Here is a 17,439-nt window from a genome sequence, read left to right on the forward strand (position 1 = left end):
GTTTGTGCTGAAAGATGGTGTATCAATAACCGGGCAGTTGTCGTGAACCGAACAAAGTTGCATTGTATATATAATTATTATTTTATTACTTTGCATCATGACAAATTTCACAATCATCAGCCATCATCCTGCTGTTCATCCTCGCCACCATCATCGTCCTTCTCTGCCAACAGCGGAACGGTCGAATTGTAGTGCTCCCCGAGGCGATACATGTGCCGATGATACGTTAGTACCAGCTTGCGCGCCGGATCACCATTTTCTCCGTGCACTGGTGACGGCCCACTTGCCTGGACAATTTCGATTGGGCAGCGCAAACTGCTGGACAGTGCTTTAATCTCGATTTCACCTCCCCAAGATTTGGTATTGCGTACCTGGAAGCAGTATTTCCGGAACTCTTCCTCGCTCATAACGTCCTCCGACTGGGGGTTGGTCATGTAGAAGATCAGCTGATCACGGTTATCCTCGATATAGTCGGCAGCCAGCTGGCGCAGGTCGGCTGTCTCGTGGTCATGCACGCCTATCCGCGACAACTGGTGTTTGATGGCATTGTACAGACAGTCACCGTCCGCTGGAACCGGGAAGCTAATCAGCCCTCGTTTGGCTAGTATTTCCGCTATCTTTTTGTCCTCTCGAATGCGGGGCGAATCCTTGTGGAGCGCTTCTTCGGCTTTGATCTGCGCTTCGCGTTCCTTATCTTCCTGGGATTTTTTCTCCCGCCGTCGCTGGGCTTTCGAAAGTTTTGGTTGCTTTTCTTCGACTGCCGGTTGCTGTTGTTCTGGTTCGTTCGGATGTTGATCGGCGTCGGAAGATTCACTGATTTTTAACGTATTTAATCTGTTGAGTTCCTCAGCATGTCGACTTTCGAGATCGTCTTCTAGTCGGCCAATCTCCTCCTGGAGGTCTTTCTTTTTCTTTTTGTCTACTTTGGCTTTCTTGAGGGACTGCACCTTGGCTTGGAGCTCTTTCTTCTCTCTGCGGTGACGAGCGAGCAGACTTTCTTCGTCCTCGTCGGCGAGTTGCTGCTGGTTCTCCTCGTTCATGTTGGTCTGTTGTATGAATTGAGTTTAAGTATTTAAAACTTAAAGTCGATTAAGCAAATTGGAGTACCTGATCCTCACAGGGAGTAATTCCCTAAACGTGAAAATCCGCAGGACAGAGACAAATCGTTTGAATTTAGATGGAGATGTTTTGTTTTGGTTTGTGTCAAAGGTGACAGCAGAAATGCAGCCCTACGGTGTTTAGTCCGCTGGGAGGAGAAAATTCTCTGTCGCGGGACTACACGCTTATTTTACTTTGATCAAAATTAGGATTGAATTTGATTAGATTTTGGATTGGATTTGGCTTGAAGTTGATTCTTCTTTGAAATTGTATTGCGAATGAATCTTGAACGTTGACATTTCAGTTTATAGTTCGAATTCAAACTCTCCCACGAGATAAAAAAAAAACAATCCTTTTAATTTATTTTTCCAAACTTAGTACTGTCATCACAAAATATCTCAGCTTCTACCAGCTAATTATCTACAATCCCTACAAACTCGTGCAACAAGTGATGGCGACAAAATCAATCCTCCAGTGCAGCTGCTTTGCGGCCGTTGGATTTCACGTTCAGAGCAGCCTTTCCGTTGCGCTCCAGCTTCGGACTGGTCGAGTGTTCGGTTAGGCCAGATTCGAGCGAATTGCGCGAACCGGACGAACTTTTCCGATGGCGGACGGGTTTCGTATTTCCGGAACATTTCGCCACGAAGCGCAGCTCGGACATCAGTTCCTCCCGGAAGGGTACCTGTGTCAAAGATAGCAAAAAACCAGCAAATATTTTGTTAACAATTATTTTAAGCTATGCTTCTTTGAAGAAGAAAAAAAACGAAGAAGTGAAACAACATGGCAGACTGTACTTACTTTTTTGCACTATCTTGCACGTAAATTGGAATCAAAGCAAGCCTTGATATCAACAGTAGGAAGGCGTAACAGTTAGTTTCAGCAGTAGCACACACACTAGTAAAGTTTCACATTGCTTAGGACACGTGTTAGTGGCGGGCAAAACAGTGGAACGGAAGAAACGCTCTGTGGACGGATTTACCTTTTCCCGGCGTGCTGTACTCAGATTGTGGAAAACGAGATCACAGCAGCCGATAAACAAGGCGGTCGAGCAGCCAACGCACAGCACGAAGAACACACCGCCCACGTTGTCCATGCCGAGTTCCTCGGCACCGTCGTCGGCCGAGCTTTGCTGTAAAAATTGGGTGGATCGGGTTAGTGCCGGGGGTTAGTGGCTGTTCGAATTACGGTGAATGTTTTTGGTTTTCTACTCATAAAGGGAAGGTAATACACAGGTGATTTCTCTCGTGTGATTTTGTGTCGTCAATAAATTCCTTGAGGGGCAGGCAATGGTCTAGGGGTAGAAACAAAAACTCTGTGCAAGGGTCTTGAGAGTAGGCAGCAACAGCAGAGGGAACTTGAACCTAGTAAGGACTTGCTGGCGGCTATTCTATCGGTTGGGGTTATTCTAACTCTAGTAATAACAACAACACCCTTGCAGAAGAAGAAACCTCAAGTCGTGTTCGAACCTTAAGTTCCCGCGAGCGGCTGTGGACATCGCACAGCATCTCGCAAAAGCTTATGAACATGGCAACAACGACGCCCACGATTAGCAGCACAAAGACGCCTCCGACGTTTGCCACCTCGAGAGCAAGCGCTCCACTTTCCTCCATTGCATTCTACAGATAAGGTTGTAACATGGTGTTTATGTTAACGTCAGCAGAGAAGGTTTTCTTTTTTTGTGAAGAATCAAGCAGTTGTCTTACCGCACAAGCACCGCCTCCTCGTTTCTCCTTCCACCATTTGCGTTTGAGGGATGTCAGAACGCCCTGCTCCTGGAGACGCAAGACCGCCTCGCTTAGAGCGCTGCGATATGCAGAATCTACAATAAAATAAATTATAAAACATAACCTCAAACTGTGCTCTAGATCACGAACTTTTTCTCATCGCTATTCCGTAGCCTTTGTCATCTAGAAGTCCTCCGATCTGAGTCACATCGCACTCCCGCTCGACGATGTACTCGATCGAGGTGGACTCCATTAGGAAGGCGTAGTTCTCTGTCTTAACCCGATGCAGTCCCTCCGGATTGGACGAGGTCAGCAGCTCCGGATTCTGCATCATATACTGGTACATCTGTTGGTACGTTTTGTACTCGGCATCCTTAAAAAAGCTGATCGTACTGCCGTCCCGCTTGGCACCATACTTGATCGTACCACTAGCGGCCAAATCTTCGGCGTTACTGATCGGCGAATGAATCTGTTCGACCGTCAGGAAAGCAGCGAGGTTAGCCGTGTAGGATGAAACCATGATGAGCGTGAAGAACCACCAGATCGAAGCAACCGCACGGGTGGAGGAAGCTCTGCGGATAGATAAGAGGAAATCAGTACGAAGAACAAACGCTTTTAGTCTCGAACCAACTTGGGTGCAATTTCTGAACCTTGCTGGAGCAAAGCTCCAATCGTAAACCACATGGAATTACTGAAGCTAAACTGATTTTCCAACTCCTCCGGTTCTTCGATACAAGGGTACGGATTGTCCCACTCCTTGGGCGACAGTCGCCCAAGGATGAACAGTGACATGGACACCATCATGTACGCCCCACCTAGATATAACCAAACCTGCTTCGAGAAGGGTGACATGAACGAGAACAGCGACGGAGGTTCCTTGGTTGGTTTACGGAACAGAATCGAAATGCCCAGATTCATGAACGGCATTGTAAAATCCACGGCACTTTCCCGATCGGAGGTAATCGTCAAATCGGTGATGGCCAAATCAGCGCGCCAGTCAAGCAGTTCCTGCACCATTCCGTTCCACTTGCCGGTTTCCCTGTTGAGCGACCCGTACACGCCGTCCTCCTGTAGAATGAACGTGTAGTTAAACCCGAGCATGATCGACAGCTCGTTAATCAAATCGATTCCGAATCCCTCGAAGCGATCGTTACCGGTGAGTTTCGTTGGTGAATCCTTGAGCATCCCGTACGGAGGTGACTGAAAGAAAAAAACACCAATCAAAAACAGTCCAATTTCGTAATCTCACAACTCAACCCACCAACGCCGTAAGAACCCTAAACGTTCGATTCTGTAGCGTCGCATCATCCATAGCCAAGGCGGCACCCTCCTTCTTGCGCGTAAAGTTCAACCCCTCGCTGGAGTTCCACACACCAACCTTCTCCAGACCAGCCGGACCAAGCTCAACAATATCCAGCAAAAAGTCCGACCGTCGTCCTTCGTGATCAAACTTGATCGCTCGCGTCAAACCATGAACGGTCGACGTTTTCATATAGTTAAGCACACTGTACCCACTCTTCCAGGTGTTTTCATCGTCGCACTTGAGTGGAATCGGTTCCAGCGGATGGGGCGGATCGGTCCCAATCAGATGGCGCAGCGCTTCGGCGAACAGTAGCACGGCGTCGTACATCAGTGCGGTGTCAACTCGCATCGTAGCCGGATTTAGACCGTCATTCAACTCAAGCGTTCGGGAGATTTGCGATGCATTGAGAAACTCCGTAACTTGGTGGATTTTCTCCTCCTCCGGGTCTACCATCCGTATGCCGGTGATGTTCGTTCCACTGTACTGATAGGGTTCCAGATCGATCGTGTGCAGATCGGGTGTTGTTATGATGATCTGGTGATGATCCGTTAGTAGACCAACCTGTTGGGCTTGCTTCAAAACCTCCGGCATTGATTCGATGGAACAGGCGAAGATTATGTTCTTATCCTCAGAGAGTTTAACCCGCCGTAGCACTGGTCGAAAGTTGCCGTTTAGTTTAAGATCCAGCTGCCGGACGGTCACCGTGTATCCCTTGGGGTCATACATCTTCAGCAACTCTGACATCCCCGGTAGCCATGGTCCCGATTCGTAGATTATGGTGAAATCTTGCCACTCGAAGGCAACCACCAGATCGAGGAAGACACGAGCGATGATGTGCGGGTGCGGGCGGATGTTCAGGGTCGGTAGCTGCGAGTGGGGGTTCCAGCGGGTTTCGATATGGGGCATCTCCTTCTCGTCACAAATGCTGTGCACGTGGACGGCCGAACGGGGCGAGCTGGGACCGAAGATGGCCGCCACGCCGGTCTGCGAAAAGGGCAAAAGGATTTAGTTAAGTACAGTCGCCGTTCGATAACTGCAAGTCTTTTAACTGCAACGCTTTTTAACTGCAAGACCGATAACTGCAACAACTTTGCAGTTATCGGACCGCAATCCGTCAAATCTGTTGTCAAAGTCATATTTGACATTGAAGTGGCAGATTTCGCGAGGGGATTCTAAATGCATTCGAAAAAGAAAATTGTTGAATCTCTAGAAACATTTCAAAAGGACTCTTTCATTTCTTTCGATTTTTTTCGATTTCGTTTACTTGTTGTCTCCTCAGTCTGGATGGGAGATTATAGATCTCCACTATTAATCAATGAAGCAAAATCACCATGTTATGTGGTTCACTTTTCGTTAGTATTATAAGAGTAAAAAAAATATCCCTTGTGCATTGTTTAGCTAGCTTTCACTACTCAGCGTAGCAATGGGCAAAATCGATCCGATTTTTGCAAAATCAATCTTTTCGGGCCGATCCATCGATTTTTTGAATCGATTTCTCTGCGCGCGATCTTCTACTGAATCGATCCTTTGGATGGCAAGATCGTTTTTTTTTTCGCCTGAAAAATAAATGTGTGCAAAACGGATTGAAGACAATAGTGATTGCATTTATAGTTGCTAACGTAATCTGCGGCCGAATTCCGAGAACACTTTTTTTTGAAGAGAAGAAAGTTTCTTCATTGATAGTATACAAAATTTTTTTCTTCTCGGAAGAAGTGTGTGCTCGGAACTCGGACACTGATCTGAAAAATGTGTCAATTTTTTACCGGGATGACCATAGTTGAAGAATGGGATAAAGTTCAATAGACATGAAACCGAGGAAAACGCATTTCAAATGTTTTTGCTAGTTAAAAAAATTGTCTACGTCCATGACAACTTTTTTCATGAGTTTGTCACCACCCCCACAAGGTTCCAGAATATCCAGCTTTCCACGAACGGTAATGGCGGATAGGGCACGCTGCCCATTTTGACGTTTTCTGTAGGTCAGGGAAGCTGGATAACCTTGTCGTCGAGCTGAAAAAGAACAATCCGCAGCCAAATTAAGTCCCTCCAGTATTTTTAACGCAGTAACCATTTTTTTGCCTTTGTAAACGCGACATCAATAGACAAACCCGTATGAAATTTGGCTAATACGCATGCGTTGTGAAATATATCAAGGATTAGGGGTGGGTGAAACGGCTCTTTTGCAAGAGCGGCTCTGAACTGACTCATGGTTCACAATGATTCACGAGCGTTGACAGTTCGTGTTGTCTCGGTAAACTTCGGGTTCACGCGAACCAAACAGTTCTGCTGCGCTTAAAGAACCGTGGTTCTTTTTCGTGAGCTGTTCGTTCTTTCGCTTTTTTCTAAGAACCGGTTCATATGAACGGCTCGTGATAAGTTTGCACCTCGAACTGAATATAAATTACCGACCACAAGACCGCCTCGAAAGTTTGACATATATTGTATACAATCATTACTAACTGATTGGTGTAGATTGGGGTGGCAATGGACTTTGACAGTTTTATTTAGAAGTAGTGTTCAATGTTCACAGTTAGCAAAATTTCGATTTTGGGATAACACCCGACCTTGACGTTTTATGTATTTCTAATAACCCGTTCACATGATGTAATATTGCTCATCTTGATTTCAGATCCCATACTCCAAATTTTCCGTGAAAACTAGATGTATGTATGTTTCAAGATACGCGATATCACGTGATATCTGCTATAGTGTGAACAAGGCATAAGACATTTGGCACAAAAAAAACTATTACAAACTGTGCTTTTATTCTGAAGTCGAGAAAGTGAAATTTAGACCAAATACTCCTAAATTCCGATTGAGCTGAATTTTGCATTGCATTGGATATTGAATTTACCATTTTGGACATTAGCCAACATTGTTTCATATTTGCTACCTCTGCAAGTGCACTTTTTGAAAATTGGCTTCCGTAGGGATGTTGTTTACTATCGTTGTGGGTGTTTACTATCAACCACCAATTTTTTGATTTCGGTAGAAAAGGCATATGCGCTTATTTTTCAACTATGAGTAGCGGGGTACTCGTTAACTCAAATATTGCAAAAGTTGAATTAAATGTTCGTGCATATGCCGTGCTGCATTCTGTTCTGCATGGTGTCACGCTCGCCATTTTTGTTTATTTGAGTTTGTGCTTCGGATGTTCCGAGTTTTTTATGAATTGGGTTGTTCAGCTATTTCAGTTTTTTCTCTCATCTGGAAGATCTGAATTTTCTAAGTAAAACGTGATTTAAAAAAAAATATATCATTGTCCTTCGTTTTTTAAATCACAATTTGAAACTGCTTGAAATTTGCTCGAAACCGCTACAATGACAGATCGCCCAACTACCAACTGTCATTGTAGCGATTTAGAGCTTTTGTTTTTTTCTTAAAAACCGAAGGAAAATGATATAAAGTTTTGAAAAATCACGTTTTACTTAGAAAGTTACACTCTTTTGGATGATATATGAAAATCGGAAATCCGTGAATAGCTAAACAACCCAATTATACAGGTTTGGATTGCTCGTAGTGCATCCGAAACAAAAGACCATTTCACGAACTCACAGGTGTCACGGATCCTGCTGACGTTGATGATGCTTTCACGTGCATTATGTCAGCGGTTCCAAACTTTCTGTCAAAATTTCGTTCATGAATCAAGTTCACAAACGTCTCGTGAAATGGTCTATGGGATGAGCGACAACGAAAATTCTTAGAAGAAAAAAACCGCCAAAAGAGTACACGCGGTAAAAGAAGATGGCAATAAACTAAAAAAGCCGTATCGTTAGTAGATTTTGTGAACGAAAACTCGTTGAACATGATTGATACACCAGAAAACGCAAACAAAACAAAATCTCCATAAATATAACCAAAAAAGGTCGTAAAAAGCTTATACCGAACAAAAATCGATTTTTTGTTGAATCGATTTTCCAGCCTCGATTTTCTTATGAATCGATTTTATTTATTTTGATTAATCGATGCAGGAGAATCGATTTTTTTTCAAAGACCGCCCATTGCTAACTCAGCGAGGCAGTGCATAGTAGATCACAAACAATACTTTGTGACCTAGCGTCATATAGACCATTTGACAGGTGTCACGGATCCTGCTGACATTGATGTTGCTTTTACTTGCGTTATGTCAGCGGTTCCGAGCTTTCTGTAAAAATTTTATTCATGAATTGAGTTCAGAAACGTCTCGTGAAATGGTCTGTTGTAGTGGTGAACTTTATCTTCGCCTACATATTAGTTATGTAAAGTAGTTACTAAAACGCAATAAATTATGATGCGGAAATATGAATATCAATTTGATTAATCGAATAGCTTGACTATTTCAGTTTTCTGCTATTTTTTGCCACTATTTCATTAAAAAAATACATATCGACATCATTGAAAATAGAAATGGTAGTGACGGACCCCCCTTTAAATTTCGGCATGTGTCAAGTGTTGCAGTTATCGAACGACGACTGTAAAATTTGTTTTATTTCTCTTAAATAATTTGATTATATTAAGATTTTTTTTTTATCAAATTTCACAGTATTCATGAATGATGTTATATTATAAGACAAGATTAGAACTTCCTTCTTTTTCTCAAATATCAAACAATTCGAAGATGTCAATGTTAGAAATGGTCAAGAATGTCGAAAATGTCTTAACAATTAGTTCAAAAAATCAATAATGTCTTTAAAGGTCAAATCTTCTAAGTCAAAAATGTTAGGGGTCTTCACATTGAGCTGGTATACAAATACTCAGCTGTAAACTTAGTATCTTACATTACTCGCCAATTTTTACGGCTGGGTATTTGTATACGAGCTCGACATGAATATCCATGTTGAAACAAAACAAAAATGTCGATATGTATCAAAACATATAATAGCAAACATAGTTAGCCTTGCTATTTGGGCTTGGAAGTTTTCATCACTTCTTGTTACTTGAGAAGCAAACGAAAATGGTTGAAAATTGGAAGTATCGGATTGAGATGTTGGTTGTAAACAAGGGACTACTGGACTGTCTGCAGAAGGCCATCGAGAATGAGGAGTACGCGAGGGAACTGCCGAATGACTCCACGGCCGCTTAAAAGAAAAGGAGGAGGACCTCCGAAGTTCTACGAAGCGCTGATGGAGACGATCAAGCCTAATCAGTTGCATGGAATACGTGAAATAACGTCTTTTGGACGAGCAGGTAATACGAGCGCACCAAAATCTATCGAGCTGCGAAAATTTTTTAGCGAGTCACACATGGTACGGCCACCAACTGCTCTAACGGAAGGCAAGCATCCGGTCCAAGTTTGGTGACCGAAAACGGGAGGGCTTTCCTTGCTGTAACGGGCGACGCACAGTGCGTTGAATGTAGGGTAAGACGGAACAAAAATCAAAACTACACGATTTTGTCGATAAAACATGTTGATGTAACAAGGAAAGTTGTTTGTTACCTTCAGAGCTGCTAAATGCATAAAAATCTTATGTGATACACTAAATCACAAAACTGTCCCAAACGCCAACGCACTCATACTATACCAGAAACCGTTAATCTCTTTGTAAAAGTTGTACATTGTAACGAAAACTGCGGTTTCTATGTTTTAGTTACTTTTACATAATTGCAAGAGTGACTTATGCGCAATTGTAACGAAAAAAAAAGTTTTTTAGGTATTCTTTTATGTATTATTTTTATTATTTTTTATATATTTAATTACCAGAATAACAAACAATTTAAAGTTCTTCATGATGCATAGTATATTATCATTAAGTTTTGGGTCATCTTCAGACGAATTGAAATAGTTGTTCGAAGAAACGGTAGCAGCAAATACTAGTTCTTTCGGGGAGTTATTTTCAACGAGCTCTGCAACTCGCCGTTTTTTAATTCTCTTTTAGCAGCTTTCAGAAAGTTTCTGAGGCACTTACTAGTAGAAATGTGGTTGTATTCATAATTATTATTCACACCGAATCGGGGAAGAGCAAGCGGTGACTCCAACCAAAAACCATGCTTTTTCATAAAATACTTTTTTATTCTATTGTATTTCTCCCATTTCGAGTTTCGGACCCCAATTCCGGACAAAATACAGCAGAAAACTTGTGCAAATCTTCATAAACATGCTCGACTGTGTCTTCTTGTAGAGACAATATCGAAATACACATGATGTTCTTTTGCTTGCATTGCAGTTAAACCACTTTTCAAATATCTGCCGCTTCACGAGCGATCGGCATTGACATACGAAAAATAAAAAATCTCTCAGAGTTGCAGGAAGTTGCAGCTAATTTTTATATATTTTGTAGAGGACACTTCAAGCAAACTTTTGATGTATGTTTTAGAGAGGAACTCGGTGGAACTTTTTTTAAAACGCTAACGAAAGTTTGAGTTCGCATTTTTTAAGGATTAATACCTTCACCAACTCATCATACTGATTAATCATACACGTAATCGAAACCAAGTCTCTCTATCAATGAAATATATTGCACTAACCTTGATTGTTATTTTCCATTTTGTTGTATTGGAATACACGAAGGAATTAAGTTTTACCAACGTTGAGAAAACGCGCGACAATTTAACACGAATTGTGAAACTAATGATTGCTCTGGACGTTGACGCTTGCTATGCTTGTATTACAATTTGTGATGCTTCTCGATGCTCACCAATACTTGTTCACAACCCAGGAGATATCTTTGAACACTTCTGGGTACTTAGTACATCCAAATAAAAAAGAAAGAAAACCGATTTTTGTCTATGGCTCAACGCACTGTGCGCCGCGCCGTTCAGGAAGGCCGTCTTCACATCCATCTGGTGAACATAGAACTTCTCTTGAACTCCCCGACAGCTAGCAGCACTCATCGTCTCGTCGTAGTCGAATCCATGGCGTTGCTAGTAGCCCTTTGCTAACGGTCAATGTCACCAATTTCATCATGCTTCACTTTGAAGGCCCACTTGCAGTCCACAAGGTTCTACTCTGCTGGTTTCAGAACAATCTCCCACTTCCTTCTTGTGCGTGTCATACAGTAATGAAATCAAAGAAGTCTCGAGGACAGTTTTGCTGATCAGTTGTCAAGTTTCTAATGCAAAGAGAACGCTCCGGCAGGTTCCTCTTCTTCTCGCTTTGAGTCATGGTTACAATTGCATGCAATACAATTAACCGGTCCTCTGTTCAATCCATTCCATTCGATTATCCTTCTTGCTTGACGACGGATGGATGCTTCTTCCCAGAGATGAGCTTGTTCAGCTGGACCCTTCCGCTCAATTTGGCCACGAGCACCTGGACCATTCTCGTCAGAGGATGCAGCCCTTCGATTTCTCCTTCATCGCGTGGTCTGTGGCACCCAAATTCAAGTTCCTTTGCCAGCCATCACAACAGATGCTGAAAAAGCGTTGTCACCGTCGCACAGTGCGTTGAGCCATAGACAAAAATCGGTTTTCTTTCTTTTTTATTTGGATGTACTAAGTACCCAGAAGTGTTCAAAGATATCTCCTGGGTTGTGAACAAGTATTGGTGAGCATCGGGAAGCATCACAAATTGTAATACAAGCGTCAACGTCCAGAGCAATCATTAGTTTCACATTTCGTGTTAAATTGTCGCGCGTTTTCTCAACGTTGGTAAAACTTAATTACTTCGTGTATTCCAATACAACAAAATGGAAAATAACAATCAAGGTTAGTGCAATATATTTCATTGATAGAGAGACTTGGTTTCGATTACGTGTATGATTAATCGCTATGATGAGTTGGTGAAGGTATTAATCCTTAAAAAATGCGAACTCAAACTTTCGTTAGCGTTTTAAAAAAAGTTCCACCGATTTCCTCTCTAAAACATACATCAAAAGTTTGCTTGAAGTGTCCTCTACAAAATATATAAAAATTAGCTGCAACTTCCTGCAACTCTTAGAGATTTTTTATTCTTCGTATGTCAATGCCGATCGCTCGTGAAGCGGCAGATATTTGAAAACTGGTTTAACTGCAATGCAAGCAAAAGAACATCATGTGTATTTCGATATTGTCTCTACAAGAAGACACAGTCGAGCATGTTTATGAAGATTTGCTCAAGTTTTCTGCTGTATTTTGTCCGGAATTGGGGTCCGAAACTCGAAATGGGAGAAATGCAATAGAATAAAAAAGTATTTTATGAAAAAGCATGGTTTTTGGTTGGAGTCACCGCTTGCTCTTCCCCGATTCGGTGAGAATAATAATTATGAATACAACCACATTTCAACTAGTAAGTGCCTCAGAAACTTTCTGAAAGCTGCTCAAGGAGAATTAAAAAAAGGCGAGTTGCAGAGCTCGTTGAAAATAACTCCCCAAAAGAACTAGTATTTGCTGCTACCGTTTCTTCGAACAACTATTTCAATTCGTCTGAAGATGACCCAAAACTTAACATGATAATATAATATGCATCATGAAGAATTTTAAATTGTTTGTTATTCTGGTAATTAAATATATAAGAAATAATAAAAATAATACATAAAAGAATACCAAAAAAACTTTTTTTTTCGTTACAATTGCGCATAAGTCATTTTTGCAATTATGTAAAAGTAAGTAAAACATAGAAACCGCAGTTTTCGTTACAATGTACAACTTTTACAAAGAGATTAACGGTTTCTGGTATAGGATGAGTGCGTTGGTGTTCGGGACAGTTTTGTGATTTAGTGTATCACATAAGACCTTTATGCATTTAGCAGCTCTGAAGGTAACGAACAACTTTCCTTGTTACATCAACATGTTTTATCGACAGAATCGTGTAGTTTTGATTTTTGTCCCGTCTTACCCTACATTCAACGCACTGTGCGGCGTGTTGAAGGAAGAAACCACCATTTTTTTCTCCGGTACAATCTGCAGCATTGGTGGCTCACAGAAAGCCCTCGTTAAACTTGACGTGTCGATAATTCACGATGTGTCGAGCACCATTGTTTTACAGTCGGTAGCTATTGGGTGTATATGCACCCCATGAACCATTGTCGACTCCAGCTCTCTCTTTGTCGCTTCCCTTGTTGTCTTGGCTTCTCTCTGTACTATAGCTCTGCTGGGGTTCGATCATGGTTCTGTTGAATCTCTCCACTACTGCAATCGTTGCATCGCCCTTGTTCATCGTTACAAACTTGTCGAACACAACTTCTACACCCACCTTCATAATATTTTAGCTTGTTCACTGGCATGAGGTCATCGTTGAAAGCCGGGACGTACAATACATTTTTCGCATGCACCTTAGTACCACAGTTGCTTTTACCGTTAATTACACCAGATTCTTTGGCCACCATAGATTCTCGGTTCTTTTCCACATCGATGTGGTACACTAGTCGATTTAGACATCAACGGATAAGAAATCCTGCTTCGAATTGGCCATATAGTCACTAGCAGAATCCAATAAGAACTCCAACTTTTCGCTGTATTCGCCATGAAAACTACCGATTCTGACTCGTCAGCTCGTCTGTCGGCAAGGTTGGCACCAATCTTTCACCATGTGACCACGTTTGCCCCAGGTAAGGGAATAGCACAACCCGTTTTACTTGAGGCTCCTTTGCTTCCAATGTTGGTCTCCAGCGAATGCGTTGCAGTTTTTTATTGTTGACATGTTTTTTGTTCAAACGGTTCAAACGATTCGACTCGTCGCTCAGCAACCGGGTTTTCATCATCTCGTATGTCAGCTTGTTCTTTGTGAGATTTCCGAAAGGCCATCATGAGGGCATCGCAGTATATCTATCGGTAGGCTCAAACTCAATGCTGCACAGACATCGGTCTGCTACTCGGAGACAGAAGGTAGCCGCGCAACGATATTTCCTTCTTTAACTGGATATGAGCGATCTGCTTCCGTTCGCTTACCGGGCGACCTTTTTGGCGAGTGTATCATCACGAACTTAATTTTCCTGAATTTGGCAGCTTCCGCTCCTACTACTGGGCAATCCTTCACCATCGTATCCCCTTTTTAGAGGCTTCGAGAAACACCTGCAAGTATCAGTGAACTGTGGTATTGCGTGAATTTAATTATCGCTCATAAAATATTGAGGTGTACACCAATGCCGAGAGTGTAAAAGAAGATTGATGGTTAACGAATGAAGAGATTTAGTAAATGTCTTGTAACGTTGACAGTTTGATAAGGTGCCCATAAAACTTGCAATGCTGTAATGAAGCTTGATGGATTGCTGATAGATCCACAACAATATCAAATATGTCAAAAATATCAGAAATGGCATCAAAATCAGTCAAAGAAAAATCAAAAATACCTCGAAAGGTAAAAACAACTGTTTTAAATAAGATGTCCAACGGTTGAAATGAATCTTTTATGCAGAGATGCCAGATGTTTTTGAAAAATGTCTGCAACTGCTCGAAAAACCGGAAAAATCTGCTTGAAATCTGAAAAATATCTATCTGTGATGGAAAAAAATTTCGCTCGCGCAGGCCAAAATCTGCACACATTTTAAGAAAATCTGCGCAAATATAAGGAGACTCTGACAAAAATCTGCAGAAACTATGAAAAATCTGCAATGCGAATCAATAAAAATCTGCACACAGACTCTAAAAATCTGCGTTTGCAGACAAATCTGCACATCTGGTTTCCCTGCCTTTATGGTTGCTTTGATGGAACATCTCCCCCCTTAAAACAGTCTTGGAATCTAGAAAGAAACTAAATAAGCCGTCTGGAATATTTTCTTCATCATGTGGTAGCAAGAGCTATTCAGCATCGAGGGGTTGTTGTTCTTCAACCATGGGTAGTGGTGAAGCTTTCACTGGTAGCGGAGGAATTCTCTGGACGTCTTGTAAGTTATCGCTTACCACCCCAGCTTTCACGGGGTCGATTTACCCGGCGGGCGTTGTAGCACTGGGGTACTTTCCCAAAAAGAGGTTAGATTGGGTGGAAATTTAATTAAAACAAATAAATAAATAACGAATGAAACAAAATAAATAAATAAATAAAAGAAACTAAGTAAAAACCTGACCTACTAACCTCCCGTCCTCCTCGCAGCAATGGCGGGTGTGTTAGTGATCCGTTGGCAGTGAACTAATTAGGCTGCTGGCCTTGTGGGTGCGTTGTGACCGTTTTGTCCGAAAAATTTCTGCCACTGCACGACGTCTGAAGCTTAACCGCAATAAAAGCCGCTGTCGGCTTGATTTGATGCGGTCGGCGGTATCGGTTTTGGTTTTGGTTTTTGATCCAAGAATTTCACACATTTACGCGGGACGACACTTAACGCTTCACTCGTTACAATTATTTTCCGGCGGACAAAAACACGTCTTTTTCTTTTGGCGGTTCACTGCGTTCTCCCCCGCCGTAGCATAAAAAAACAAACCGCTTGACGTTTGCCAGCCATCACCTACGCCGGTTATGCTTTCCCTTTTTCTGCCACGGGATGGGAAACGGGATCTAATCTAGGTGCACATGCGATACATTTCACATCGATAATTTAAAACCTAAATACTAAAACACCTAACATAAACTTTTAAATAAAATCTAACGTGAAAACAACGAATTAAAATTATACATGCAGTGGCGAGTATGTTGCTTGCCACAACAACAAAAATCAAAACAAAAACAACTCCTACCTACAACTCTAGAGAAACATTTTAAAAGGTCCTATCTGCTTTGATCGATTTTTTGATCGATCACTTTCATTCAATCACGATAACTTATCAATCACCTTTTATGACACGATATTTGCACAAGTTGATAGCGGAGGGATCACTCTAGCCTTCTGAACGAAAACTACGCTTGGGAGAGCTACTGAAGTTTAACCATTACCAAATTAAAAAGACGCCTCGGAAAAACGATGAAAGCAGACAGGACCTTTTGAAATGTTTATCTAGAACTGACAAGCAACATATCTTTACACGCTCGGCGTTTAATAGACAAATTTGGGTTAATTGCAACCTCGAGGGTTGCAGTCTTCATGTCTAGCAGGTAGATTTCATAAGCTGGAGCTTCCGAATGTCTGCATCAACTACGTGGGGTTCACGTTGAAGTTCAATACATACAGCAATCCATTATATAGTATACCTTTTTTATACGTTCGATGATAACCTCAGGCACCCTACTCCATGATCTGAGCCTGGAGTCTGATCGTTGTTTTGGTTGTCGTCGATTTGGTAAGCTTCACCTCAGGCCCTCTAGTGAGTGGATCGACGACCATCAGAAGACAGTAGCCATCGACCGATCCAGCATAGTCGATGTGGATTCGGGTCAGGGGTGACTCCGGTACTGCTTTGATTGGAGTCTTAGTCGCTACAGCACAATGATTACATCGTCGAACAAACTCTTTGATTTGGTTATCCATTGAAATTGACAACAAGGGTTTGTGGTTCATTTGAAATGGGGATTTCCGGCCCAGGGTCATTTTGTGGAATTTTGTTACCTCGTATACTTCTCAGGTTGTCCGTATGCTTGCTCTACTTGAGTGAGGGAACGTAAAGCGTGTTGAATGGTTTTCATGCTACCGCCCGTAAACTTGTAAAAAATGACAGCACCAATTCTGATTTCCGATGCGTCTGCAGCAAGAACGATTGGATGTTCGGGGTTGTAGTGGGTTAAAAAAGGTTTGATTGTGTTTCGGATTGGTTAAACGAACGCTGACAATCGGTACTCCAATCCTATTTGGCATCTTTTGGCAACAGCTTGTCCAGATGGTGACGCAGCTCGTGAATGTTCCGAACGAATCTGCCTCGGTGGCTTTTGAGCAGTTGGTCTAGCTAGGGACTCTGCATGTGACTTGCAGTCTTTCCCTGGCGCTTAGGCGCTTATTATTCGGCTACTTAGAACTGTAGATTGATGACACTGAAAACATGACTTTCTGCCAGTTGTGCGAAATATTCCTCTGGAACCGGCATTGTATAGTTGTTGGCTTCCAGAGCATCATTAGGTCCAGTCGAGTAGTCCGCACATATGCGTACTCAGCCGTCCGGTCTTTCGGCCGGACTTTGGAGCCGGTTGGTATCTACTACCGAATAGAACGAAATGGCCAGGTTGCGTACAGGAGTAACCAAACATCTACCTCGTCTGGTTTCTCCCTTGATGCTAACGTCACAATCAAACTCACCGATTAACGAATGTGCTTTTCCTGATGCGCTTGATGCTTGGGCTTGACTCGAACTTGGTCGGATTTTCAACTCTCCAGGATCATCATTTGCTTTTTGTTGTGGTTTACTTGCTGGGAACTAGCCAGATTCGACTTTTGCGAACAGGTACAATATCTTTCTTTGTGACCAATGCGGTTGCAGTGCAGTGAAAAAAGCAGTCCTTCACAAAATGCATTTGGCAGCATTGCCCAAACAAGGTGTCTTCGGTTTCTTAACTGCTTGCTTCGAAGAACTTCGCTGATACGGTGCACCCTTCCTGTGTCTGATGGCGTGAGCTGTATATTT

General features: G+C 42.3%; 2 protein-coding genes across 4 annotated transcripts in view; both read right to left on the minus strand.

Moving 5' to 3' along the window:
* Positions 1-69: 69 nt before the first annotated feature.
* Positions 70-1,261, minus strand: LOC129724778 (deubiquitinase OTUD6B). Its single transcript, XM_055679942.1, has 2 exons — positions 1,108-1,261; positions 70-1,046 (listed from the first exon to the last, which is right to left on the minus strand). Exon 2 carries the CDS (start codon positions 1,038-1,040, stop codon positions 117-119), a length of 924 nt encoding a protein of 307 aa, XP_055535917.1. The 5' UTR covers positions 1,041-1,046; positions 1,108-1,261; the 3' UTR covers positions 70-116.
* A 173-nt stretch (positions 1,262-1,434) lies between these two features.
* Positions 1,435-17,439, minus strand: part of LOC129724753 (glutamate receptor ionotropic, kainate 2-like) — a 36,686-nt gene continuing 20,681 nt past the window's right edge. Inside the window, exons 3-9 of one of the 3 annotated variants that reach the window (XM_055679903.1) lie at positions 4,084-5,109; positions 3,454-4,022; positions 2,973-3,394; positions 2,802-2,917; positions 2,565-2,714; positions 2,078-2,227; positions 1,435-1,780 (exon numbers count right to left, since the gene is read on the minus strand). In XM_055679903.1, the coding sequence (XP_055535878.1) occupies positions 1,562-1,780; positions 2,078-2,227; positions 2,565-2,714; positions 2,802-2,917; positions 2,973-3,394; positions 3,454-4,022; positions 4,084-5,109 (2,652 nt within the window). In that variant the 3' untranslated portion in view covers positions 1,435-1,561. The remainder of the gene's footprint in view (positions 1,781-2,077; positions 2,228-2,564; positions 2,715-2,801; positions 2,918-2,972; positions 3,395-3,453; positions 4,023-4,083; positions 5,110-17,439) is intronic. The other 2 variants (XM_055679912.1, XM_055679918.1) reach the window with 2 other exon arrangements.

This window comes from Wyeomyia smithii, chromosome 1 (assembly GCF_029784165.1).
Source record: "Wyeomyia smithii strain HCP4-BCI-WySm-NY-G18 chromosome 1, ASM2978416v1, whole genome shotgun sequence".
Classification (NCBI taxonomy): domain Eukaryota; kingdom Metazoa; phylum Arthropoda; class Insecta; order Diptera; family Culicidae; genus Wyeomyia; species Wyeomyia smithii.

Excerpts from the sequence above, each read along its gene's own strand:
- LOC129724778 (XM_055679942.1), bottom strand. The coding sequence starts at position 1,040 with ATGAACGAGGAGAACCAGCAGCAACTCGCCGACGAGGACGAAGAAAGT.